The 25,142-nt window shown below is 47.7% G+C and overlaps 7 protein-coding genes across 8 annotated transcripts; 5 read left to right on the top strand and 2 right to left on the bottom strand.

Moving 5' to 3' along the window:
• Positions 1-107: 107 nt before the first annotated feature.
• Positions 108-4,128, top strand: BDCG_04437 (WD repeat protein). The gene is made up of 4 exons (XM_045420098.1): positions 108-261; positions 370-717; positions 1,149-1,829; positions 1,943-4,128. Exons 1-4 carry the CDS (start codon positions 204-206, stop codon positions 1,963-1,965), a joined length of 1,110 nt encoding a protein of 369 aa, XP_045276270.1. The 5' UTR covers positions 108-203; the 3' UTR covers positions 1,966-4,128.
• On the bottom strand, positions 772-5,472 carry BDCG_04436 (uncharacterized protein). The gene is made up of 3 exons (XM_045420097.1): positions 4,645-5,472; positions 4,030-4,421; positions 772-3,965 (listed from the first exon to the last, which is right to left on the bottom strand). The coding sequence occupies exons 1-3, from the start codon at positions 4,675-4,677 to the stop codon at positions 2,954-2,956; spliced, it is 1,437 nt and encodes a 478-aa protein (XP_045276269.1). The 5' UTR covers positions 4,678-5,472; the 3' UTR covers positions 772-2,953.
• Positions 5,473-8,205: 2,733 nt separating this feature from the next.
• Positions 8,206-8,535, top strand: BDCG_04435 (uncharacterized protein; the record flags this gene model as incomplete). Its single annotated transcript, XM_045420096.1, has 1 exon — positions 8,206-8,535. One exon carries the CDS (start codon positions 8,206-8,208, stop codon positions 8,533-8,535), a length of 330 nt encoding a protein of 109 aa, XP_045276268.1.
• Positions 8,536-9,604: 1,069 nt separating this feature from the next.
• Positions 9,605-13,927, bottom strand: BDCG_04434 (alkaline phosphatase D; the record flags this gene model as incomplete). Its single annotated transcript, XM_045420095.1, has 1 exon — positions 9,605-13,927. The coding sequence occupies one exon, from the start codon at positions 13,925-13,927 to the stop codon at positions 9,605-9,607; it is 4,323 nt and encodes a 1,440-aa protein (XP_045276267.1).
• Positions 13,928-14,483: 556 nt separating this feature from the next.
• BDCG_04433 (histone acetyltransferase type B subunit 2) lies at positions 14,484-16,181 on the top strand (the record flags this gene model as incomplete). The annotated part of the gene is made up of 6 exons (XM_045420094.1): positions 14,484-14,502; positions 14,565-14,621; positions 14,687-14,792; positions 14,861-15,325; positions 15,399-15,884; positions 16,007-16,181. The coding sequence occupies 6 exons, from the start codon at positions 14,484-14,486 to the stop codon at positions 16,179-16,181; spliced, it is 1,308 nt and encodes a 435-aa protein (XP_045276266.1).
• A 726-nt stretch (positions 16,182-16,907) lies between these two features.
• Positions 16,908-18,256, top strand: BDCG_04432 (GTP cyclohydrolase I; the record flags this gene model as incomplete). The annotated part of the gene is made up of 3 exons (XM_045420093.1): positions 16,908-17,478; positions 17,548-17,852; positions 17,954-18,256. The coding sequence occupies 3 exons, from the start codon at positions 16,908-16,910 to the stop codon at positions 18,254-18,256; spliced, it is 1,179 nt and encodes a 392-aa protein (XP_045276265.1).
• Positions 18,257-20,308: 2,052 nt separating this feature from the next.
• BDCG_04431 lies at positions 20,309-24,922 on the top strand (the record flags this gene model as incomplete). Of its 2 annotated transcripts, XM_045420091.1 has the most annotated exons (4): positions 20,309-23,471; positions 23,837-23,979; positions 24,571-24,729; positions 24,817-24,922. In XM_045420091.1, the coding sequence occupies 4 exons, from the start codon at positions 20,331-20,333 to the stop codon at positions 24,920-24,922; spliced, it is 3,549 nt and encodes a 1,182-aa protein (XP_045280873.1). The 2 variants fall into 2 exon arrangements, with proteins under 2 accessions (XP_045280873.1, XP_045280874.1); XM_045420092.1 differs by lacking the exons at positions 23,837-23,979; positions 24,571-24,729; positions 24,817-24,922 and having other exon boundaries at positions 20,364-23,019; positions 23,104-23,685.
• Between the last annotated feature and the right edge of the window lie 220 nt (positions 24,923-25,142).

The following is a 25,142-nucleotide window of genomic DNA, read 5'->3' as shown; positions in this document are numbered from 1 at the left end:
TGGAGATCTTAAATTATTTCCAAATCAAGTAGTTTGTAATTTCATAGAGTTGATGTTCTCCCCATCCATAATAGTTCGAAATAAATAAGCTCCGAGCAGCTCTGCGGCTCCGCTTCGACCTACCAGCTCCATCTTCCACCTTCAAGATGTAAATAAATCAATCACCAACGCGCCTACAGCACACTACACTGCGATAAATACAGATGCCACCTACGCAGAGATTCCCAACTTACCGCCTCCACACAATAAAATCTCACAATGGTACTTGTATATACATTCACTGATTATTTTCCCCTTCACCCCCTGGCGCCCATTCTCTCCCCGTACCACTTACCCACGGGGGACGAAAGCTAACCCTCCGCTTCTCAGCCCCGGTAAACGCAATCTGCTTCTCCAGCCCACCAGGCACGTACATTTTAACGGGCTCCTCCGACCGCTCCATCCATCTCTGCCGCGCCCTCCCACCCTCCTCCACGACCGTCCCAGCCACAACGCCCATCACCACCACCCCGATCCAGCGGTATGCCAAACATGGCTACTCTGTGCTCGACCTCGCGGTAACGGCGGATAACGCGCGGTTTGCCAGTGTAGGGGGTGACAAGCAGGTATTTTTGTGGGATGTGGAAACGGGGACGACGGTGAGGAGATGGAGTGGACATGATGCGCGGGTTGAGGCGGTGGAGTTTGGGGCGGAGGCGGATTCGATTGTTGCTAGTGGTATGTGCAGTACTTTTTGCTCTGGTTTATTGTGAACCGGATTGCTTTTTTGGTTTATTTGAATGTTTTTTATGTTTCTGGAGGTGGATTTGATTTCCTTTTATGAACGTTACCCTTTGCGCCGGGTTGGTTCGTCAAAGGCTGAGGGATCTAGAAACTTATAAGGACCAGAGGCCTGGATATCTCTATCAGCTATACGCGAAGCAACGTCGGATCGACATTGATATTGCCTGTGGCTAAGGTCGTAAGGAGCTGTGCTCGATTTACACCTATCTATCACCTTCACTCAGCATCACCTAGATTTCCCCCATCTCCTCTCTTCCATCGGCACAAAATAAAAATATGGAAAACTCCCCATCCCTTTATTTGGCGAGCTCTATATTATTATCGCGGCAACTCAATCCCACTAACCAGCTTACCACCATTCACAGGAAGCGCCGACACAACCTTAAAACTCTGGGACACCCGCTCCCTCACCTCAAAACCCATCCAAACCCTCTCGGAAGCCCGCGACACCATCTCCTCCCTGAGCATCCACATGCCCACGGCCAGTATAATATCTGGCAGCTACGACGGGCGAATCCGCAGCTACGATCTGCGCATGGGCATGGTGAACGTCGACGTCATGGGTCACGAGGTGACGAGCGTGCGCTGTTCGGATGACGGCAATATGGTGCTGGCGTCATGTCTTGATGGGTGGATTCGGATGGTTGATCGGGCGGATGGGAGCGTGTTGAAGGCGTTTGGGGGTGGGAGGTCATATGCTGCGGCTGCGGCTTCGGCCTCAGGGCAGGCAGAGAGTGTCTCTGCGGCGCCTGCTGCTACTGCTGCTGCTGCTGCTGCTGCTGCTGCTGGTGGGGATGAAACGCCGCGATATGTCAATAGTTCGCTGCGGATTAGATCTTCGTTTGCGATGGGGGATAGCGTTGTGTTTAGCGGTGGAGAGACAGATGAGAAGGAGAGTGCCGTGAATGCCGAGAGCCATGTGTTTGCGTGGGATGTATTGACGGGGGATGTGATTGCGAAGGTGAGTGCGGGGAAAGGGGTGAAGGCGGTTAGTTGTGTGGCGTGGAATGAGAAAGGGGGTTGCTGGGCGGGGGGTTGTTCGGATGGTAAGTTGTTTCACCCCTGATCTCTTTTCATATCTGGGAAAATTTTTCACATTTCGCAGGGAGGTATTATTTTCCTTTCACTCGCTTCTGCTAACATGATATTACCGAAATAGGGACTGTTCAAGTTTTTGGATGACTTCGGCATTTCCTTTCCCCGAAGTACCTCGTTTCACACAGAAAACGAACCTGTTAACGATCCATATATATGCTACGTTGTCATGACCATTCTAATTACCTCACCGTCCCGGCTGACATCTGCCATCTTGTATTATTATAAACGCCAGGACTAATCCTAATGGGCCTTCCATTTCATATATCTGCTAGTCATTTATCATTTTCAATTACCATTCAATTCCATGAAACCTCGCGCATATTCTGGTTCGAACAAATATACCCGTATCCGATGTTTTACATCCCGGGAGGATAACTCATCTAAGATACATCCCTCCCAATCATAGCCCTACCCAATGAAAAGACAACTTAAGGACTCTACCCATTCATTGATTGGTGAAGCATTAACAAATACAAAGTAAGCCAAGTATAATTGAGGCCTCATGATTGCGAGTGGACTTGAGCCATAGGCGACGTGGCAAAAGAAAACCATTTGATTCCATATACTTTTCAATATAAACACTACAAATGTCAGGGATTGAATTATATCCCGCTGCTTCAAATATGAAGATGTCAATTTTTTCGATAGCTGAGGCGGCTGACGTCGTCCTTACCTCTGTTTGCACTACAATATTTCCACACTCAACATACCCTACCTACCTACCCAACTTTTATCTCTCACACCCAAACCACGCTCTTTTGATCCCAAATATACATACTATGTTTTTTTGCCGTCGTTCCATCATCCATGTAAGAAGATATAGCAATGGCTTTTTTTTTTTTTTTATCTTATTCTGGTTTTTTTTTTGTATTCGTTTTGGGTTCATAAAGCATTTCGTCAATCGTGAGTAACTGAGTAAACAAAATCAAAATCAAATCACCCGCTAACTTTTTCCTTTATTCTCTATCACCTGATTTTGTCAATATATATGGAATTCGGCAACACATCCTCACAAAACAAAATACCCTTGGTTCCCCCTCCCTCTGGACGGATATCCGTTCGAGCTCCCGTATTATAATGAACTCGAGGGTCCACTCTCTGCATCCAATGATGCCATTGCCCTCTCCAGCTCCCTTTCGCCAACAATGACAGTGCCAGCCCTCACCGTACTCAGGAAGCTGATATCGACTGCATCTGGGTACAACGAATCAGGGTCTGACGGAACTCGGTGAAGCTTCTCGTGGGCGCCCTGTGACTGCTCGCTTTTCTGCCTGGGTTTCTGCGACGAGGTTGATGATTTATCATAACCAAACTTAGCGATAGTAGAGCCATTCGTCGAGAGCTCCACGCTCCTAGCGTCGTCATCATCATTGTCGTCGTGATCGTTGTCACTCTCGCCGATGGCATGGGTAGGCTCTCGACTTTGAGTCGCCGCCGCGAGCCGGCTGGCTACCCCACAGACGATACCTGTAGCTTCCAGTGGAAGTTCGTGCAGATCCAACATGATAGGGATGAGGACGTCCTCCTGTGAGCCTAGTAGGAGATTATTATCGCTATCGCCTCGTGAGTAGCCACCGTGCTGGTTTGGGGGAACACAAGAGATGGGGTCGAGAGAGAAGCGAGGCAGGAGCCGTTTTTCGAGCAATATGGAGGCGGCCGGGTCGGTGGCTGTCAGGGTTAGTGAGAGGAAGCGGGGTTTATCAAGTATTAGAGTTGTGACGAGGCTTGGGCGGAGGATTGAAGGGGAGCATGGGCGGGAGGATGATGAGTATTGTGCTGCGCATTGGACAATGCGGAGGGATTTGTCGACGCGGGCGTGTATGTTGTGTTTCCGTAAGGAGGCGAACGTTCGTGTTTGGAGCTCTGGTAGTGTTGATGGGGGAGGTGTTAAGGGTGGTGATCGTTGTGCGTCTAAGGATGGTGGAGAGCTGCGGTATTGCGGATTACTGCTACTGTTGACGAAGGCATCAGACGGGACTTCGAAGTTGAAGCCACGGTTCTTGATAGTGTGGGTTACAAGGCCTCTTGAACGGCGGGGGACGAGGATGTAGTCGGAGAAATAAGTTGAGATGAAGAATATGGATCTTATGCAATTTTCCACTCATTAGTAACAGAGTATAGCGGTTCTAAATATTAGTATGAACTTACACTCCCGCCATTGCAAGAGCGCTGGTCAGTTCCAGAACTCGTTGGCCGGCATCCAACCCTTGCCCATCAACCTGCATGACGATGAAATCCTCCTCACTGATGGATACTTGGTGTGCCTTGGAAGGTTCATTTTTATTGAACTTTTCTGCCAATTGGCGAAAATATAAGTCTGCCAGTTCCCTCGAGCAAACAATTGAACATTCGACTGGAGTGATGGAAATGTTAAGAAATGCCGGATTCGTTGGTTCAGATATATGAAGATCTCTCAATTCTAGTTCGTCCGGGTGTATATCTTCGATAGGAGGCACATCGTGGAAAATAAGCTGAAGTATTGGGTGTAGGAAGAAAGGATACAGGTCCAGGGGGATGTGGATGAGTGCGAGACAGTCATTCTGAATCCCAATTTCCAATGTCAGCAATGCTGGCCTTGCATATTCAATACCAAAGACGGCGCAGGCTAATTCCACGAATATAAAGCATATTCTTGTGCTCTAACGAACGCTAAGGCCCAGAAAGAAAATGTACTGGTCAAAGACTGGGGTTGCTGTTACAGAGATGGAGAGGGGGCAAAAGGGAATTATGGAAGGTGATGATTTTTCGGCATTTGCGACTCACCAAGAACTGTACTTGAGCGGAGAAGAGTGACATGGTGGTTGCCACGTATACGGTCTGATTGACTGATCCACTTTGGCAAGTATGCCAGAGTATGTGATTGAACGGTAAAGATTGGCCTATGTATGTTGTTCAAAGCTGCCGAGAGACATATTTCAAAACGAGGCGGAAATGCTAGTGTGTTTTAAATGGAACAAGAGGGATGTATATGGACCCGCTCAGTTGGAAAGGCTGGAGGCCAGGCGTAATGGAAGTCCAACTTGGGATCGAATGCCCAGCGATCAGTTGAAAGATTCGACAGGGCAAATGGATAGAAGTTCGGTGCGAGATGTCGTAGCAGTCTCCAGATGCTCGCGAAAAGGGGAAAAACCGCAGATACGAAGTGATAAAAATAAATAAATGTAACACTGAATAAACCCCTAGAACCGATAGCGAAATATCCAAATGATATCCTGGGGCTTTCGAAACAAAGAAAAAAAAGCGGTCTCCCCGGCGTGTCGAACTACTCTATCACAGCAATGACGAAATGCGGACGACGCAGATCAACGATGGCCAAAGCATTAGCTGTATATGGCAAGAAAAACGACAATGCCACCAAGGTTAAAAATGTTTAAAGCAAATATTCAACTCCTATACGAGATTTCAAGCAATTGAACAAACGAAGCGAGATATCCGGTAGATAGAATCATATACAGCATCAGGGGATGAACACACAAGGAAACAGAGGCAGATAGATATGCGACTGAACAGTAAATGTTGAGGCCTCGGGAGTCAGAAGCGATGAGTCAAGGCAGTACAAGAAAAAAAAAAAAAAAAGAAAAGAAAAAAAAAAGAAAGAAAGAAAACGAAAACGAAATAGGGTATTTTCGAAATAAAAAATGACAAATAGTGCAATCACACGCGAAGCTCGCCAACTGCCGCAATCGAGATCTGAAGAGCTGAAGAGCGAATCCTGCTTGTTGTGCTTTTTTTTTTTTTTTTTTTTTTTTTCTCTTTCTATACCCAGGGATTATTTATCGCCAGGACAAAGCACGTTTCCCGAAGCAGGCTGGATTCAACATCCAATCCACACACACGAACGAATAACAATTTCCCTCTTCCAATTTCTTTTTCATTTACCCCTTCACGCTTCGGATGACGGTTCCACCCGTCTGTCGTGCTCTTGTTCCTCTCGAATTTTTGAGGAAAAACGGTTGGGCAACAACTGTCACCAATGATCGACCACACCCTTGGTCTGGTCTGGGTTTTATTTTCCTTTGTAGTAAACGTCTCAGGAGAGGCGTTATTCTTGTTTTCCTTTCGATTTTTTTGCCACCAAACTAATAGGAAGAAATGGTGAACGCCACACAGGAACAGTTGCACTGCGAGGAATCAGGAGGATCTTCAAGAATTATACGGGAAGGAAAATATCTGGTGTATGAATAGTGAAGATTTGAGGGAGTCCGGAGAGGCAGAATAAACGCAGAAGAGCCGAAAGCGAAGAAATGAATTGATTGATTGACCACCTTAAAAAAAAAAGGGGGGGAAATGTTGGAGTTTCGCAACAAGAGCTCTTGACTTGGGCGTAGTTAGACGGGGACGCATAAAAAGTGCTTAAGTTATCACTTTTATTGCACGAGGGCAACACGCGAAGGCCATACGCTGCGTATGGGTAGATGTACTCCCACTGATGGGTGGACGGTAGAGTAATCTCCCCGAGAGTAGCATTTGGTGGACGGCAATAATAGAAGAAAAAGAAGTAACGTTTCCTAGCTATGCTATGGAGCTGTTGGGGTTGAACGACGGAGGTTGGATGGATGTGGGTAAGAGAGGCTGCTCAAAGCAGAGAGAGAGAGAGAGAGAGAGAGCCGAACGAACTGCTGCCCTTTCGTCATTGCAGCAAGATAAACTAAAGTAACTGGATGATAGGTGATTAATTAAAGTTATAGTGTTAATGTGGAAATCTTATTATTCAACGAACTCTGTTTTCTCTGTTCTCACGATCCTTTCGCATTCGCTCGTCACACAGCGTTTGGCTCCAGCAACGTGGGAGGCAGTCAGAGGACAGAGTGGGGACGACATGAAAGTCAAGTTAGTAATAATGAGACAACTCTGAGCTATCTTGCAGCTATAACTAACTACTAGTTAAACTAGTTGTCAACTTAACTGCGAAACGGAGAGATCTGGTTGATTCAAGAAAAGCAGTGAGCAACAACCCGTGGTTCAACACGCGTCCAAGTTCACTGTCAGGTCTGTCAGGAGATTCAGCTGTCCAAGAGATCCTATGTTAATTTTCCGTACTACTAGGTAGCTCCTCTCTGTGCACTAAAAAGACAGTTTCCAGGCTTTTTCAGCACATCGGTGGTATGTGCTGTACATACATGCCTGAAAGAGCTCCATTAATATATTGGGCCGTTGCTGTCAAATGAATTGGAGACCCTTCCAAGGCTTCTCCCCCCCCCCCCCCCCCGGTTTCTACGAGGGGAAAGACTCGATGGAAATCTCGCAAGCCAGGGCAAATAGAAACGTCGTTCTGGGTGTTGCGCGCGCTGGACTAGAGGCATGTTGAGAGGGGTAGGATGTTGCTCGTCATGTCATTATTGGGCGAATGCAGGGAATAACTCGCAGAATGTAGAAGCACGCTGCTGTAGCGTGAAGCCCTAGTCTCTCTTATTCCTTTAACTAACTACCATAAAACAGCTCAGACGATCGTTCCTAATAATAATATAATTAGTAAGTGTTTCTTCGGCGGAATTCGCAGGGAAGCGGGGAAATTGATAACACAGACTTTTCAGGATGGCGGAAGGCGAGACGTGCTGTACTGCGTAGTTACAATTTCAAGATAGCTAACCTCACATAGTTAGTTAGTTAATTAGTTAGTGGGTCAGCGCTAGTTAGTTAGCTGTCTAAATGGGAGGTAAGTTTTGCTAACGCTAACCTTTCATTCCGAATAATAAAAGTGTTGTCCGAGCTGTTCAAGGTGGGTGGAAGCAACCAAAGCAGATGCATGACTCTTTGGTCAAGCGTTTAAGGAGGAAAGGTATGTACTAACAGGCAGGATAATTAGTAGAACTGAATCATTGATGAGTGAGACGCTGGTTGCTGATGAGCCAATGGATTGAATAGGATGATTGAATAGGATGATTGAATATCAGGTTGTCATCGTCTCTCATGGATATCACTACAATTGCCCAACCCTGAACAACTGACAGCTGAGCATCAATTCCCATCCGGCATTTATTAGGTACCTAATGCATCACACTGAAACAAGCTGATTTTTCTTTCTTTTGCAACTTTGTCTCATACCCCTACTGACCATCAAGATTCAATAATGATCAACAAATTGCCTGCGTTGAGAACCACCTGTCCAGCCATGAATATCACCACCCTTCATAGAAACAGTTTCAGATCGTGCTAAAGAATGGACTCTACGGAGTACAGCGCTCTTATTTACATCCTGGAGCTCTGAACCCAGAGCATGCTGGTCACTTAGCGGAAGTATTTAATTGGCACTAACTAATGGGGCAGACCAAATGAGACAAACCGACTCTGCTTCTCCCATATTATTCTATTGCCGCGCCATTGATGCCTCAGCATAACCTCAAAAACATATGCCGAATAGGCTATCATAGACGGCGTGTCAAGGGGGCCTCATCCGATGCAATAACTATCAGAGATGTTCTTAAAGCGGAATGTCAGGGTCCCCCATGTCAAATATGCATGCGGGGGATACTGCGCGCGGAAAGTCTCCCCCCGTCGCGAACCAACCTAGAAAGACAGCCATACCATACAGGCCACACCTGCAGCTATCGGCCTCCGCATTGCATCCTATCCTGCGCATGTGTAGATGCACTTAACTCAACTCTAATCATCATCCTCAATGGCAATGGACCTTGTCCCCTTTTCCGTCTCTGACCCTGCGAAGCCAACAGGAATCTCGCGAGGCAGAGAATGTGGGGCTGCTTTTCACAGATTAAAGGGTAATCAGCCAGTCAAATGGACTGGCTGACAATGGAAAGTTGACTTTTTTTTGCCTGGTTGACACACTCTGTGCTCTGTGCATTCCAAAATACGTGGCCGTGCGATACACAACCTCCGGCCCACCCCCGCTTCACGACGTACATCGGCAAGGCGAAAGGGGCTGTGTCCCGATCATGATTTGTGTGGCCTGGGGTCTGGAGCTGCTTTCGATTTTTTTTTTCTTTTTCTTTTAGCTACAGATGTGGTTTCGTTTCATTCTTCTTCTTTGTAGTGCGGCAGTTGAGATTTGAATAGATCAATTGGAGTGACGGAATCGCAAAATTTTCATACTCATTTTTTATTGATTCTGTGTGCTGTTATCTCCCGTCTGATTTGTCTCCGCTAATTCCCCTCTTAGCATCTACATAATACAGTAACTACTATGCATTTTGTGCCGCTTATCTGATAGTGTTTTCACAACCAAGGCTCACGTATGTTCAATGAAGTTACCAAAGCACGAAGATTCATGCGATCGATTGCCTTCCCTTTTTCTTCTTTTTTCTTCTCCAATTTCCAGGCATTATACAGGTACAAGTATGAATTGATCAAGTGTGTTGAGAACAGATTTTTGGTTGTTTTCAATACCTAAAGAGCCAATGTACAGAGTAAATTTTATCCATGATGAAAATGAAGTACATTATTTACATACATTAGTAACTGCAGGCTCTTCGCCTTAGGAATGGAGGTCTTTGTATGACACCTGGTGCTAAGGAAGAAAAGAAAATCCCTTTGTCATCATCATCGTCATATCATAAGTGCAAAACAAGTTCATGATAGACGGATACACATATTTATGTCCAGATATACTTAAGTATTAAATATTGTGTACCTCCTTTTTCTGCCAATCACACTCACATACTATACTCCGTAGAATATTATGTGATACAAGGAAAAACAAAAAAGAAACCAGGGTCGTCAACACCAAGGTCTATAAATTCTTTCATATCAAAAGAACTTCAGTCCTTCAGGCAGATGTGGTTCCCTGGCCACGACTAACACCCCTGCCACCACCGCGTGCAAAACCACGACCGCCTCTACCACGACCACTTCCCCCACGTTCCAAAGACGATGGCGGAGGAACGTTATTGTAAGATCGAGGTCTGAAATTCGGGTTGTGCTGCACAACATCTTCTTGCGGGTCCACCCTCTCAACCGAAACATAGCCAGCGCGAGTCGCAGGCGACGCACCAATACCTCCACGTGGCCCTCCACGCAGCCCACGGGGGCTATATCCATTCTGATTACTGCCAAAATTAGCCCGACCACCCCGGCCGCGAATGTCTTTAGGCGGTTGCGGTGAGCCACTGGTTGGATAGTGGTTGCGAATCGGCAATGTTTGCTCCGACTGGCCGTGGCCACCACGGCCACGGAACGTTCCAATGCCCCTGGACGCACCTAACTGACCTGTAACAGCGCCACGGAAACTGCCTCGTAGAGGCGGAGGGGTGGGAGCATGTTCCAGCTGGCCCTTTCCGCCTGGTCCGAGTGGAGCTCCGTAGCCCTGAACGGTTAGTGGCTGTTGTTGTCGCTGTTGTTGTGATCTGCCTTGTTCAGCCGCCGCGCGGGTCGTTGCGACAAGTTGTCTGTTGGTCACGTTTAGAACGCATGATGCGGGAACGGTCGAACCGCGGAATGGGGAGCATCTGTCCCCCAGAGTTGTGCCGCTCATAAAGGAGACGTCAAACACAATGTCCAGGAGAAGTGTTCTGGATGTGCGCGTGAGCCCAACGATAGTCCCTCTTGTGGCGATGGGGACCTTGCCAGATTCCTGTGCATAAACCACCCTATCACCAAGAGAAAATGACTGGTTGCCTAGTCGATGCTCCGCATCAGCTGGCTTTAATAATGCATTACGCGGGACGCCTTTCATCTTTTTGGCTTCAGGTGCGGGTCGAGTACGGACGAGTTCGTCCGCGGCCTGTTCAATAGATTTCACAAGGTCTGAATTGAGCTGTTCAGCTTCCAACGGTACACGTTCGAAATGCTTCGCCTCGATAGACTTGAGCCATGCCTGAATCTCCTTGATTTTGGCAGCCGCTGTTTCTGGTGGGTAGAAATCTGTAGCCTGGAAGCCATCTCCTTGTGGCTTTCGTTGAATGCCTGCGATGAATTCAGGGAATTTGATCATATATTGCTGGATAAGACCGATGGCTTTCTCACTGAATTCCCATCCACTGGGCCCGCGTCGAGAATACCCAAGCACTTTCTGCTTCCTCGCCTCAAATTTCAGATTGAGTCCTAGGTTGATACGTTGGCTGTCCAAGACCACCGTGAACGAAGACGTGATTTTGGCCAGCGTCAGGGGGTTCAGATTCAGACTGCGGGCAATCGCGAACGATGGGCTGTAGGGAGAGAGCCTTTCGGCAGCTCTTGTGAGATCTCGACCAAATTCCGGTTCCTTGCCTTTGACGACGGAAACAAGCCCACTCAATTTTCCGTCCTCATGCCCAGTAATATGCACTGGCGCTCCATAGTTGTATTCACCCAGGAAAAAGGCCCTTGTTCCCTCCGGGAATTCCTCCTCGACAGGTAAAGCTTCTCGTTCGATAAACCGATCATCCTCGCACATAACCTGGTCAACAACAAGCTGCAGAGCGTAATCCGTTTCAATACCAGGGATATCAGCGAACTCCTTGACCGTGGCGCCTTCGTCCGTCTTCATTAATCCCTTCAGCATCTGCACGTGGACCATGGACTCGATATCGCCAACAACCATGCCGAGTCTTTTGCTATAGTATGACTCAATTTGGTGGGTTTTGCGTCTCCACTGATCTATTTGGGAGGGAGCATGCGGAATAGAAACAACATGCTGCTCTCCATCGACATACATGTAATCGAAAAGTTCGTCAGACACGCGACTCACTTTGGCCTCCTGAAGGAATGGGTACCCGACGTGCACTCGCTGACCAAGTTTTTGTTTCGCCAGTTCAACACTGGACCGGTTTTCTGGCGCGCTGAGCGTTACCACCATGCTCTCGTTACGACTCTCCTGTTGAAACACGGATACTCCGTGGAAGCCTAGCTGCCCATTGTGTGGCAATGTTTTCAAGCTAGGGAACCCTGCCAATGCCTCGTGACCCAGTTTAACGCCTTCTACAAGGCCAACAACAGGTTCTAGACCTTCCATTGTTGGGAGGTCAAACACATTTTCTATGCAGTGACACTTGGCGATGTCGGGAAACACGCCAACAAGTGAACTGGGATATGTGTATTCGATATCTGGGGAATAAGTGAATTTCAACGTAACACCAAATTCATTTCTTGCTCTCTCTGCTGGGGTCAGCAAGTGTTGCTTCGTGGCCATCGCGCCAAGCAGGCGTTTTTCATCAATAAACGGAATCTTGACAACGGCTTCCCACTCCATCTTTTTACCATTCATGTCAAGTTCGAAGTCGCGAGGATAAAAGTCGATGATCGGGGATTCTGGAGAAGTCATCAATTCATGGAAGGCCGCAGGGACAATTTGCTTGCTTCGGTCCGGTAGAACACCCATTAACTGTTCGAAAGGGCGGAAAGGTTGCCCAAGGTCGAAATTCATATCAGCTTTCAAGCCAAATTTGACATCAGAAATCATCGGCGAATAGTGATATTGATAGAACCAAGGCCAGGAGGCAACTCCGCGATAATAATAATAGAGAACCCACTGAAGGCCTTGCACATAATTTTCGGTCAACTTTCGCATTTCTTCATGATTATCCAAGCCCCACCCGAATTTGGACTTGTAGTAGTCGTTCTTCCACTCCTGGAACTTGAGCTCGTATTTTTTTTCAGCTGCTTGCTGAGCTTCCTCTGCCGTCGTTTCCTTCACCTTGGCGTTTTCGTATCTCTTCATAACGCGAAGAAGGGCAATTTGACCTTCTTCATCGTCACCATCATCTTCGTCGCCAGAGCTCCCGCTAGATTGAGTCTCCTTCGACGGCAGTTGTACCCGCAAAAATCGATCACCATGCTCGTTGGACATGGTAGTCCACGCAAGGTGCAGATCGTCTGCTAACTGCTCCACGAATTTGCGATCCCTCGCTGGTAAACTAGAGGAGAGGTCGAGAGGAATTGGTTGCCCTTCATCATTCACCGGGCGATGTGTGACATATTTTTTGATTCGGTTGAAAATGTGCTTCTGTGCGGGTGAAATCGTAAAATCCTTCGCATTTGCTGGTGACTCTGAGTTCTCCGGCTCTTGGCCTTTCATTTTGGATTTAATCCAACGGGCATCCGAATATTCCGCTTCAAAGAAACGGAATTCGACATCGGATAACGAATCTAAGAGAACTCCTAGCCGCTCTAAATTGATTGTTCCCTGTTCATTTATGTATCCTCCCAGTTTCGGTAAAACTTGTTTGTAAATCTTGAACATCCAAGCCAGCGCCCCCTCATTGATGTGTAAATTCGGCAGGTTTGGTAAGAAGTCATTTCCCACGAAAAACGCCATAAGAATGAAATCGTCGATAACTCGTTCCAAATCAAAAGGAAATTGCAAAGCGTCGGCCTCTTCCAACTCCTGAAACTCCAGCTCTAAGTATTCCCTTACCATACAAAGATGCATAAGATAGAAATTCTGGTGTTCTAGCTCCTTGGACTTTTTCTGACTTTGCCTCCCAAACGTTACTTCTTCACGGAGTAAACAGAAATGAGGATCGTGACTTAGTAGACCCAACATGATCAAATCCGCATCCAAGCCGTATAGACAATGCCGTACATCTGGATGGTATCCTGGTTGTGCTTTCGACTGCCGAATATATTCCATGATCTTATGCTCTCCTTCGCCAGGGACCTCATGCCCGGACAGAACGATTTCCACGCCCTGCCATTCCACATCCTCCGAGACTTTCTTATTGATGAAATACTTCAGCTGCTGTGTCAGCTTGGCCATGAATTCGGTTCCCGGTGTTATGCAGTTGCTATCAAAGGCCTCCTCCTTTGGCATTTCAACCCCCTGTTTGATAGCCTTTTCCTTGGCCACTTCCGCATCCAACGCTGTTCGGAATCGTCTCGCTCGTTGTTGGTTCATTTTCGCGCGCGGTGCGACTCCGTCAATAGCCATGAAAAACAATTTTTTCGGCTTGATCTTCCCGTATAGATGTTCTATATAGTTAAAAATAGCGATGAACATCTTATCTTCTGTCATGCGAAAGGTTGGCGAGTCCGAATCCTTGTGGGTGCAGTTGTGGATAATGCCATTCATATCGAGGTATAGGCAATCGAACTCAGGGATGCGGTTTTCTGCAATCAACTGCGATATTGCGGGGTATCGCTCGGACATCCATCTGAAAAACTTCGGAACACCCATATTTGCGACTTGTTAAATTAATGATAGGAAAGTGGTATGAAGTTGAAAAATGTGGTCAACGTTGGTGCCGTGAACTGGATCGAATGAATAACGAAGCAGGAACAAATTTAACCTATATAGACAAAACTCTATAGGTATGAAAAAAAGATGAGCTCTCGGAGCTCTGAATGAAGAGGAAAACAGTGAAAAGGGAAAAAAAGTGTCCGTTAAATACACCCAGAGTGAATAGCTGGAGTTTTAATGACCTTCGAGGGATCTTGCGCCCAAGATGTCGGGGAATCCAAATCGGGAGTTGGGCCGGGGGGCCTTGAGCTGCGTCACGTGGCGAATGCTATGAAAAGAGGACTAGCGTGTCCCGAGCTCATTAACGCGACAATCGCGTTTTCTTCATTTTGCGAATATACGTTTTAACAACCACCGTTCCGATAGGACTCTAGGGCCCCAAAGAGGTCCAATTTGCAAGATAAATATTCTGGAATCTCCTGAGACTTATACCTAAGTCAGTGCTTTCTCCACTTTAAGGAAGTGCGCGAGGCTTGAACTGCCAAGCTTCACCATGGATGATTTTGATCAAGGTTTGTGAGGAGCTCTTGAGTGCGCGCAAGATAGCTGCTGATTGTGGGTGTTGCACTTTTAGTGGGCATAGAGGAGGAGCAGGAAGAAGAGAGAACAGAGGAGAAGATAATTAATGAAGGTATTTACTCCCGTCTTATTTTTGCTATCTCCTTGAGTGCTTTTGGCTGACATTTCGTTCCCTAGAATACAAGACATGGAAGAAAAATGCGCCGTTTCTTTATGATATGATTCTCAGTACAGCATTAGAATGGCCTACTCTTACTACACAATGGCTACCAGATAAGCAAGCGTAGGTTCTTTTGGACAACATTGCGATTCCTGACTCGGAGCCTCTCATCGCTGATACCACCCAATAAGTGTCCCAGATAAACCCTATTCAACCCACCGCCTACTCATTGGAACGCATACATCGAGTGATGCCCAAAACTACCTTCAAATAGCACATGTCCAACTACCTAATCCAACGGCTCCAGATGCGGAAGATTACGATGACGAGAGGGGGGAGATCGGCGGATATGGAGGCGGGGGATCAAAGAAGGCGCCCATGGAGGTGAAATTTAACATTGTCCAAAAGATCGATCACAAAGGCGAGGTGAATAAAGCACGATACCAGCCACAAAACCCGAATGTTATCGCAACAATGTGCACAGATGGGAGAGTGATGATTTGGGACCGCTCGAGACACCCCAGTCTTCCCACGGGTAACGTAAGCCCTGAGCTAGAGTTACTTGGGCATACGAAGGAAGGGTTTGGGTTAAGTTGGAGCCCTCATTTGATTGGCCATCTCGCTACTGGAAGTGAAGACAAAACCGTCCGCCTTTGGTTTGCCACCCCTGCGCGTTTGAGGCTAGCATTCATTCCCACTTTAGGTATATGGTGCTAATATTATCTATAGGGATATCACGCAACACACGAAAGGCAACAAAGCTCTTAAGCCTTCGCGGACATACACCCACCACTCCTCCATTGTCAACGATGTCCAACACCACCCTCTCCACTCGTCCCTGATCGGGACTGTATCTGACGATATCACACTTCAAATCCTCGACATTCGTGAAGCAGACACCACCCGCGCTTCTTCGGTGTCCAAGGACCAGCACAAGGATGCGATAAATGCCATTGCCTTTAACCCTGCCAAGGAAACGGTCCTTGCTACCGGATCAGCGGACAAGAGTGTTGGCATCTGGGATCTCCGAAACCTTAAATCGAAGCTACATGCGCTTGAGTGCCACAATGAATCGGTAACGTCTCTGGCTTGGCATCCGTTCGAGGAAGCAGTGCTAGCGAGTGCTAGTTACGATCGGAAGATCATGTTCTGGGATCTCAGCCGTGCTGGCGAGGAGCAGACCCCTGAAGATGCTCAGGATGGACCCCCTGAGCTGTAAGTTAACCATTTCATTTCTTATTTCAACGGTGCCCGAACATTCTGTACCCTCCTCAACAGGCTAGGAATGTTCTTCTTGCATATCAATATCAGTATACTAACGCTATTGTGTTTGATAGACTATTTATGCATGGTGGCCATACCAACCGCATCTCCGATTTCAGCTGGAACTTGAATGATCCGTGGGTTCTGTGTTCAGCGGCGGAAGACAACCTGCTTCAAGTATGGAAAGTGTCTGATGCCATTGTTGGTAAAGACATGGAAGATGTTCCAACTGAAGAGCTGGAATCATGAGGGGCAACATAGTTATTTTGCTCGCTTGAAAATGACTCGATCTGGTCCATACTGTTCGCTGGCTTTGGCTGGTGCCCGTTGCTTATCTTAAAGGGGGGTGGTTTCCGCGTATCCTTTTCCACAACCTATATTCTCTTTGAAGAGACACGCTGAAATTTCCCTCTGGGCATGGTGGGATAGGGTATTACTTTCGGTGTTCCTTCTTCAGGTGTACGAATTTCACGGCTTGTTTTCTGTCTTATGCTCCGTCTGTATTTGTAGGTACATTATATTGGGGTGAAATTTGAAAGGCAGCGGTTACTCAGTAGCGAATTCAGTCTTTACGTCCCTTAGATTGCCACTATCTTTACCCAATAAGCTGGACTGTTCCCATCTAGTCCGTCCTTTATTATTTTCTATTTTAGACTAGCGTCGGAGATTTATTTTACCGAGCAGCCGCTTCCAGCGAATCAGCCTTAGTCAGAAACCTTGACGAAACTCTGATCTTTCCCAAAAAACTCGCCGCCAGCCCAGACAAAAAAAAAAAGAAAAAAGAAAATATACCACACTCCTCAGTCTATAACTTTCAAAATCCTATGCAAATGCCCCGACAAAACATAAATATTGTCAGTTAGAGGACCGGGCAACCGAGAAGAGCAAAAATATCTGCACTTCACGGCTTCTCGAACCCAATTCATTCCTTTATCAACCCAGTCGCACGGCGGAGAGAAATTTCGAGATCGACAAATGACTGGGGACTCCCCGCCACTGGGCCCAAAGCCCAAATCCGCCATCCCCTCCTATCTCCTCAACGGACAAGCTTCCGTGCGCATGCCAAGTAACGTGCGCGAGCGGGAGAGCCTCAATTCATCAATCAAATCTTCATTCGCCCGGAAACAGGTGGTTGATCCGGATTTTGCGGTTCCAAAGCCGGTCCCAGTAGCAGAAATACCCCCCGCAGCTGCAGCAAGCGCGGGGGAAACGGCAATGCCAACTACAAATGAGATACTCGAGAACGGGGTGCCTAATGATCAGCACAAGAATATATCAGTGGAACAGAGCGGTGCTGTCAATGAAAAACCATTGCCCGCCGCTCGCAGACCATTAGAGATATCCGCGCTTCATATCACCTCCTCCGCTACTCCTACTGCTACTGCTTCTACCCTTGCTCCCCGTCCTACTAAACGAAACCTCAGCGAGCCACCTCGCGATCCTAGAGACCATACGGGATCTCTAACACCACCTTCTGCTGTTAGTCGACCTGCGAGCCCTTATACCCTGAATCCACCAATTGATTTTGACGGGCTGAGTTGGCCAAGTGTGTATCCCCTCTCCTCTGACACCCCCTTTTTTTTTCTCCCCCTCAATATTTAATAATCTTGTGCAGGCGTCGGTACGCGCGAACGTCTCGAAGCTACACCAGAAGAAAGTGAAAAACGAACACAGAAACTCGCGGATGCCGTGCGGACGATACTGGAATGTATTGGGGAAGACCCGCAGCGCGAGGGTCTGCTTGGTACGCCGGAGAGATACGCGAAAGCGCTGATGTATTTCACAAAGGGTTATGAGGAGAACGTGCGCGACCTGGTTAATGGTGCTGTTTTCCATGAAGACCACGACGAGCTTGTCATTGTGAAGGATATCGAAGTTTTCTCGCTCTGCGAACATCATATGGTCCCGTTTACGGGCAAGGTATGATTCTCCACCGTACCAGCCCTTCATATTATTTTTTTTAAAGAAAGGCCATAAGATGGGGATACAGATTTACTGACCATAGAAACACAATCCTACAGATGCACATTGGCTACATCCCCGACCGCCGCGTCCTCGGCCTGTCTAAACTCGCCCGCCTCGCAGAGATGTTCTCACGCCGCCTTCAGGTGCAAGAACGTCTAACGAAGCAAGTAGCCCTCGCCATCGCCGAAGTGCTGAAACCACAAGGCGTAGCCGTCGTGATGGAGTCGAGCCATCTGTGCATGGTGATGCGTGGGGTGCAGAAGACTAGCAGCACGACTACGACGAGTTGCATGCTTGGCTGTATGCGGGCGAGTGCGAAGACGCGAGAGGAGTTCCTTAGTTTGCTTAATCGGAAGTAGAACTTCTCCTTAAAAAAAGAGAGAAAGAAAGAGGGGGGTTTGGCTGGAATACACATGTATATATACCCCAGACGTGAGTTCCTGGAATGAACGACCAAAGACAACGCACATACACAGATGCAGGCCATCTTCTACGCAAATCACCGACTTCCAACATTTCACCCTCTAACACTCTGTACGGTAGCTTCTCCCTTTGGAACACTATCGTCGACTCACTTCTTTCTAGACATACTTCCCGCCGGCCCGATAGTTCGTTCACAGTGTACCAACCGTCACCTTATGATAGAATCGTTTTTCTTTTCGCCCTAACTTTGTTTGTTCTACGACTCTTTTTTAAACCCGGAGTTTGGTCTTTGAACCCCTTTTTCTTTTTTCTTTTTCAAAGCCATTTCATCATAGAGGCTTTACGAAATTTGGTGGGCATTGGCTGGCTTTCTCTTGTTGTTGGTTCTCTCTTTTTCTGCGCTCGCCGTTTCAACAGGCAAGCAAACACTTTTCATCCTGATATCGTTATCACATTGTCATATATATGGGTTGGATTTCTGTTTGTTGCCATTTGCCATTATATTTTCCTACGTGGTTTTCTTTTTCATTTTCATCCTTGCTGCGTTTTTCTTTTCATCGATTTTTATTTTCTCTTCCTTCTTTTCACTCCCCCTTTGAGGCTTCGCTCGGAAGATATATACTGGATACCCAATACTTCCCTGTATTCAACTACCTCCATTTACCCTTTCTTGAATCCAACTTCAAGAACAGGACCGGCGCAGCGAGAAAACCCACCTACGTGTTTTTCCCAAGGATTCGGATCCTTTTAACATGCCTCCTTTTTCTCAGTGTTCCCGATGATTTTCCGTGCGCGAAAGCCGTGATATGATAGATATGTTAAAACACAGAAAAAATTATGCCCCGCCCAAGAAGGATGTGTGATCATTTATGCGATGATGACTCAACTCATCCTATTTGCTTTCTCTGATATCTTTGATTTTCTCTCTTGGTTGTGGTTTCTACTACATGTATACATTAGATAGATGTGTGATATAGAAAGAGATTGAAATGAGAAACATCGATAAATGTCTCGCAGGTACACATACGGTTTAGGCGAAGGTAAGGTACATTACAACTGCATGAGAGGGAAAATCTATGAAGGAGCAGCGGACAGACAGATTGTTATTGCAAGTACCAGAAGGCTTCATTCAGCCGGGAGCAAGAACGAGAGACAAACAAGCGTTGTTGAGAGAAATAAATGGCTGTCGGATATGGGGGATATGGGGAAAGCAAAAGGGAGCCCAACCCATAGCAACGAAACGGCGTCCTCGAGAAAAGTAAACAAGAACTGGGAGTTGAAATATCTCCTCCAGTGTAGTGTTACGAGGTCTCTCTCTCTCTCTCTCTCTCTCTCTCTGTAATCATTGTTTAACACAGTGTAAAGGTGCTAAATTATTTGCTATTCTTCTATTCTTTATTCAATCGCTATCCGCGTCTCCATCATCAATTCTGCCACTCACTCATCTGTCCATTTCGCTATTTCAGTCGCCATTCTCGAGGTATTGAGGGACATCTATCAATGCCAGATATATACCCTCAGCAGCCCATTAGCCCCCCCTTAATTCTCGTCTGTGGACACATACTCGGTTTGTATACCTGATTTTATTCTGAATTTTAGGCTCGTGTTATTCCTATCGGCGCGTCCATTCGCGCGCTTGCATGCCCCTATTCACATAGAAGTTGCCCATTCACCATCCCGAGTTGTCCTATTTTTGGTGATTGGAAAACCCCCCCGTTCAATCACCAATTGCCCATATAATAAATACCCATTCCACCCCAACCCTTACCCATTCATTCATTCACCAATATTCCAGGCAGAGGGAGACATTTGTTTATTGATCTGAAAATCCTCACTCTTTGCGAAACCCCAACTTGGATCATTCGGTTTATCAAGATTCGCCTGCGCACCTTGTCCCTTTTGATAAGGACTGCAAGCATTCACCATTTCTTTCTTTCTTTCTTCTGTTTTCTTTTCTTTTTCTTTTCTTTTCCTTCTATTTTGTAAATTTTCTGCCAAGGTTGGACGAATATGGCGTGGCCGGGTTACCTACCCCTAGGAAATATGGCTTTTGGAGCAGGGGACTTGGACATGCCACAGCAGGAAGCATATGAGCCTCTGCAACGTTTCCAGCAGCACCAGATACAGGAAACATATCAGACTCAGCGCCAACCCGTGCAGCAGCACCAACTGCAGGGCCAGCAGCACCTACCCCACAGCCAGCAACACCACCCTGCGCAGCAGCATCAACTACACAACCAGCAGTACCTACTCCAGAGCCAACAGCACCACCCGGACCAGCAGTACCAACCGCAAATCCAGCACATACACCATCAACTCCAGAACCCACACCAGCAGCAGCAGCAGCAGCAGGACCAGCAGATACACCAGCAGTACCAGCACCCACTCCAACAGCATAACCGAAGGCAGCTTGGGGACAACCAGCAGCAGCAGCAGCAGCAGCAGCTACAGCTCCAATTCCAGCACCAGGACCAGCCGCAGCCCCAGCAATACCAGTCCCAGGTACAACATCATTTCCAACATCAGCCACAAGACCAACTCCTGCGCCAGAACCACCAGCAGCACCAGTTTCAGCTCCAGGAAGAGGGGTTACAGAGGTGGAGTTTTCCATATCAGTTGGGTCCACCAATTCCGGGGTCGGGGGTATTTCCAAGAGTAGTTGACCTGCCAGAGGAGCAACTGCAGCCTCGGGATATAAACATATATTCGTCTCAACCACCGCTACACCAGTACCAGGAGGGACATAGAACAGGACACAAAAAGACCGCATCATGGCCTCAAAGAATAGGAACGCAGAGGCCTCCTCTACAGAGTGGAAAAAGGGAAAGGAGCAGATATACCCGCGTGGAGCACAGAGGGACTAGACGCAATTCCAATCGCACTAGCGAATCTAGGGAGATAGAACAGTCCCAACCGCCAGTGACAACAGGTCGACCTCAATCTAACTTAGCGCAGGAAAGTTACAGCAATGTTGACCATCCTCTGGGGCCGAACCAAACTGAAGCTGTTGGAAATTATCCAATCCAGGGAGTTGGAAATCAAGTCGGGTACCTTGGCCAGGGAGCGAGCAGGACTACGACCATAGGAACTCCTGCATCCAGAAAAAGCCCTGGTCGGACGCCAAACCACACGGGGTCGCAGAGCGATGGCATTGATGACCATCAAACTGAGGATTCTCGTGGTCCAAATTGTCCTGTCGGGGTTATGCAAACTGGTAGGTTGCATCAAATGTCCTCGCCTGAAATGAACCCGCAACGGGCACAACTTGGTAATGACCCACCTGCTCTGCAACCACATTTGGCGACGACGGGACCCTTGGGAAGCAGTGGGGGTTCCCCGTCGTCAGTGCAAGAGGTTGAACGGAGGACGCCGTGGGAATGGGATGCAATTCTTGCGAACCCTAATAGTATACCACACCAGAGAACAACTCACGCAAACTCGGAGATGCGAGATTCCACAGGCATGTCAGCAGAAGAACATGACGCATTATCCAACCCGCCAGATCCCGGGCAAAAGTCGTCCCGATCTTCTTCAGGCCCCGTTCCGCCGACAATAATGGCACCCATAACTAGTACTGGCGAGGACCCGCTGCTCATGCTGCTGAGAGCGGCTGAAATGATTTTAGGCCCATTGATACCCAAAGGCATGTCCTCAAATGCAAAGGAAGCTGGTGGTGAGAAGCTAACTGCAAGTCAGAAAGTGCTCCCGCTCCCCGTTCACTTCAGTCTTCCTTATGCGATGAGGACGAGAGACCACTCAAACCCGAACGCAGTTCGTCAACTGACTCTGCCAGCTCTAACGAATCCTCGCCGTAATATCAAAGCCTTGCGGTTACCACCTTTGGCACAGGCTTTTCGGAATGTCAATGAATGCAGTGAAGGCTCCGATGCCCCTCCTAACGATAAGCTGCAGGTAGAGACCTTCGATTCCCAAACCGTAAGACAATCTAGTTTTAAATGCAGGGGCCACCAAGACCGGTTCGTCAGCGCGGCAGAGCGTGCGCAGTCTGATTTGTTGTCATTATCTAATATTTCCCAATTATTTATTATGAGAAAACAAGAACTTGAAAGGGGTAGCGGCCAAACCCCATGTCGAGGTCCAGGACTTGAGGGAGTCAGATATCAATATGAGGCCCCGTTTAATATTTTCCAGGAAATTCTCAAAAGGCCGGAGCTGGCTTTGCTCGTAACGAGGCATCTGCGTGTACAGGAGCTTTTGATTTTATATCGTACTTCCAAAGATTTCCATCATGTGGTGAACACTCGCTTTACAACTGTTATCCAGGCACAGGCGTGCGCACGTGCTCCGGAGGCCGCGAAAATATTTCCGCCCCGCTGCTATGCAAAACTCTGCATTCCAGACCCAGGTTTACGCCCTCATCCTGTTGCAAAACGTGCCGCTTTAGGAGAAACTCGAAAAGTTCCATCCTTCCGCTGGTTGCTCATGGTATGTTTTCGCGAAATGGTCTGCCATGAGATTGTCACTATCCTAGCGGAGGATGGCGTCCCCGTGCCAGACCGCTGCACATCAACCATGAAAAAGATATGGCTCCTCATGGATATTCCAGATAACGCACGGCGAATAGCACTAGTTCAAAACCACGAGATATTCACGGATGTCGATCTATTTTTCGCCACCTTGTTTTTTGTCAAGCTCGACATGCGCTTCACTGACCCAATCACTGGTAGTGGGAAGGATGGTATGCGCCGCTTGCTACTCGCACAACCTAGCCTTTCCATGCTATGGCGGACACTGAAACGGACAGCACTGATCAGCAAGCTAGACGTCATGCGGTTATTCGCCCGTTGGAAGTACCAGCTACGCCAGGATCAGCGGGGGTTAAGTATCTTCGGCGTTCCAGCCCATGAGGTAGGCATCGTACAATACCAATGCTGGGGCCGGACGGGGAATCGAGTACCGCTGCAGAGACCGGATGAGCTGCTGCTGAAGGAATCGATCCGGAGGGGGTTAGATTTGCAACAGAGGTATACGGATATGTTTCTGTGGGGGTATATTAATCCTAGGACAATGCAGGACTACCTGCCTGTGCTGCATAAGCGGCAGATGGAGAGGATGGAAGGATTGGAGGAGCTGCTTGTGCCTGTAGAGGATAGGGGGAAGGTGGAGGTTGGGAAAGTTGTTTCGAAAAGGGTTAGGGGGTGATTTTGATGCTCTTAATGCATTCTTTTTTCTGGTGATTTTTTCTTGTTCCTTTTTTATTTGAATCTCCTATTCTTCTTGGTTTATGCGATTGTTGGCTGGTTATACTTAATTGGGTATGCTTGGATGGCATACAATCACATGTTGGCTGTGGTACCTGCATATGGTAGTTAGTGGGTAATGAATAATAGTTAATGGCCTGGATTGCAAGATATGATCTCCTTCGTATGTCATAATGTCATTCCTTTGCCTTAAGACGGGGCTGTGGCATGTTTATAGTTATCATAGAATCGCGGTTGAAGGGCCCAAATCACATGACAATTTGGATGACTAATTTTACCACGTGACCCTTCCAGCTTCGGAACCTTGTAAGCGAGAGCCAGCCCGCCCAACACCGCTCGTCTCCAACCCACCTCCGCTCCGACCAAGTACCGCCCGCCCAGCAACCGGCCGTCTTCTTAGACAGTTTAACCGGGATTCTGTTTGGAGACAGACAGAGGTATGTACCTGGTGGGGTTCGTATCTGGAGTGCTCGCGTCTAGCGTCTCGTTGCGATGTTCTTGGTGATTCCGCCGCCCTTAAATTTTCTCCTCGAAGACCTAGGTGCCTCGACGTCCTAAGTTCACTCAGTGTTTTGGGGAATGTCGACAAACGATGAGCATCTGCGTCTTTAGGGGGCCCATGCAGCGCCATGGTGCACGATATCTGAGGGGCGTTTTCCTTGACCAGCGATAGATGGATAGGATGGATGGGTATCCTTTTCGTACTTTGTAGTTGGTGATGTCCGAGGCCGCCAAATAGCCGTCAACATCACCCCCCGTCCTCCGGAGTGTCCACACGCCACTGCGCAGAGCCCCCTCCACCCTACGCTGCTTCGATCCTTCTATTTGAGAAACGCGACTGCTTCCGCGCCTGGGTCTAATCTAGTTGATTTCCATGTCTTGACGGCCGGAGGATGGCCGTTGTTGTGCCGTTGTTGAGACTGGGAGGGCACTTTTTGGCATATTTTGTTTTTGCAACAGCACACCCCGTTTGCTGGCTAGCACGGGGGTTCATTTGCTCAAATCAATTGTAAAATGACTATTGCCAGTCCACGTCTGGAACATACAACATCGCGACGCTCAATTGCTGCCATCGTCCAGGCCAGCCCCGCGGTACACCCCTATTTTAACTTCAACATGTCACATGGACTACGGGAGAAGATTAATTGTACAGCGCGATGGAATATGCTGAGGGCATGTACAGATAGGTACGTCACTCACCGTGGTGTATGTTCCCTCACCTACTAGACACTCTCTTCTATTGGCACCGTTACTGCTACTGCTACTGCTACTAGACCACAAGGTTGTCTCGCTCAATGGACCGTATATATAACAGCACCTGAGCTAAAGAAAGACGGGGGATCTTTAGGAATATGTCCTATCGACGACTGGAAATGTTAACTCCACATCAGCCAGAGGAGTTTTTTGGTGGAAACTACAGCCCACCTCACATAAAGGAGGGGGAAGACTTGCATGTCGGATCAGGATATATTGCTTCTTTTCCATACCGTAGATAGATATGTGTGTGACATGATGCTGCTAAAGTGCAGCAGCCGTGAAAAAGACAAAACAACAGAACAACATCAGAATGTCCTGGATTCCCTCGACAATGAACCAGAGA

Source organism: Blastomyces dermatitidis (genome assembly GCF_000003525.1).
Source record: "Blastomyces dermatitidis ER-3 genomic scaffold supercont1.4, whole genome shotgun sequence".
NCBI lineage: Eukaryota > Fungi > Ascomycota > Eurotiomycetes > Onygenales > Ajellomycetaceae > Blastomyces > Blastomyces dermatitidis.
The sequence above is the reverse complement of the archived record's forward strand: the minus strand, read 5'-3'. Positions and strand labels throughout refer to the sequence as shown.

Bases quoted from the DNA above. Each gene is read 5' to 3' on its own strand.
- BDCG_04437 (XM_045420098.1), top strand. From the start codon at position 204: ATGCCACCTACGCAGAGATTCCCAACTTACCGCCTCCACACAATAAAA. The intron at 718-1,148 runs GTATGTGCAGTA...CACCATTCACAG, and splicing joins GGATTCGATTGTTGCTAGTG to GAAGCGCCGACACAACCTTA. The intron at 1,830-1,942 runs GTAAGTTGTTTC...TTACCGAAATAG, and splicing joins GGCGGGGGGTTGTTCGGATG to GGACTGTTCAAGTTTTTGGA.
- BDCG_04436 (XM_045420097.1), bottom strand. From the start codon at position 4,677: ATGTCACTCTTCTCCGCTCAAGTACAGTTCTTG. The intron at 4,422-4,644 runs GTGAGTCGCAAA...ATTGGGATTCAG, and splicing joins CCGCTCAAGTACAGTTCTTG to AATGACTGTCTCGCACTCAT. The intron at 3,966-4,029 runs GTAAGTTCATAC...AAATTGCATAAG, and splicing joins GCTCTTGCAATGGCGGGAGT to ATCCATATTCTTCATCTCAA.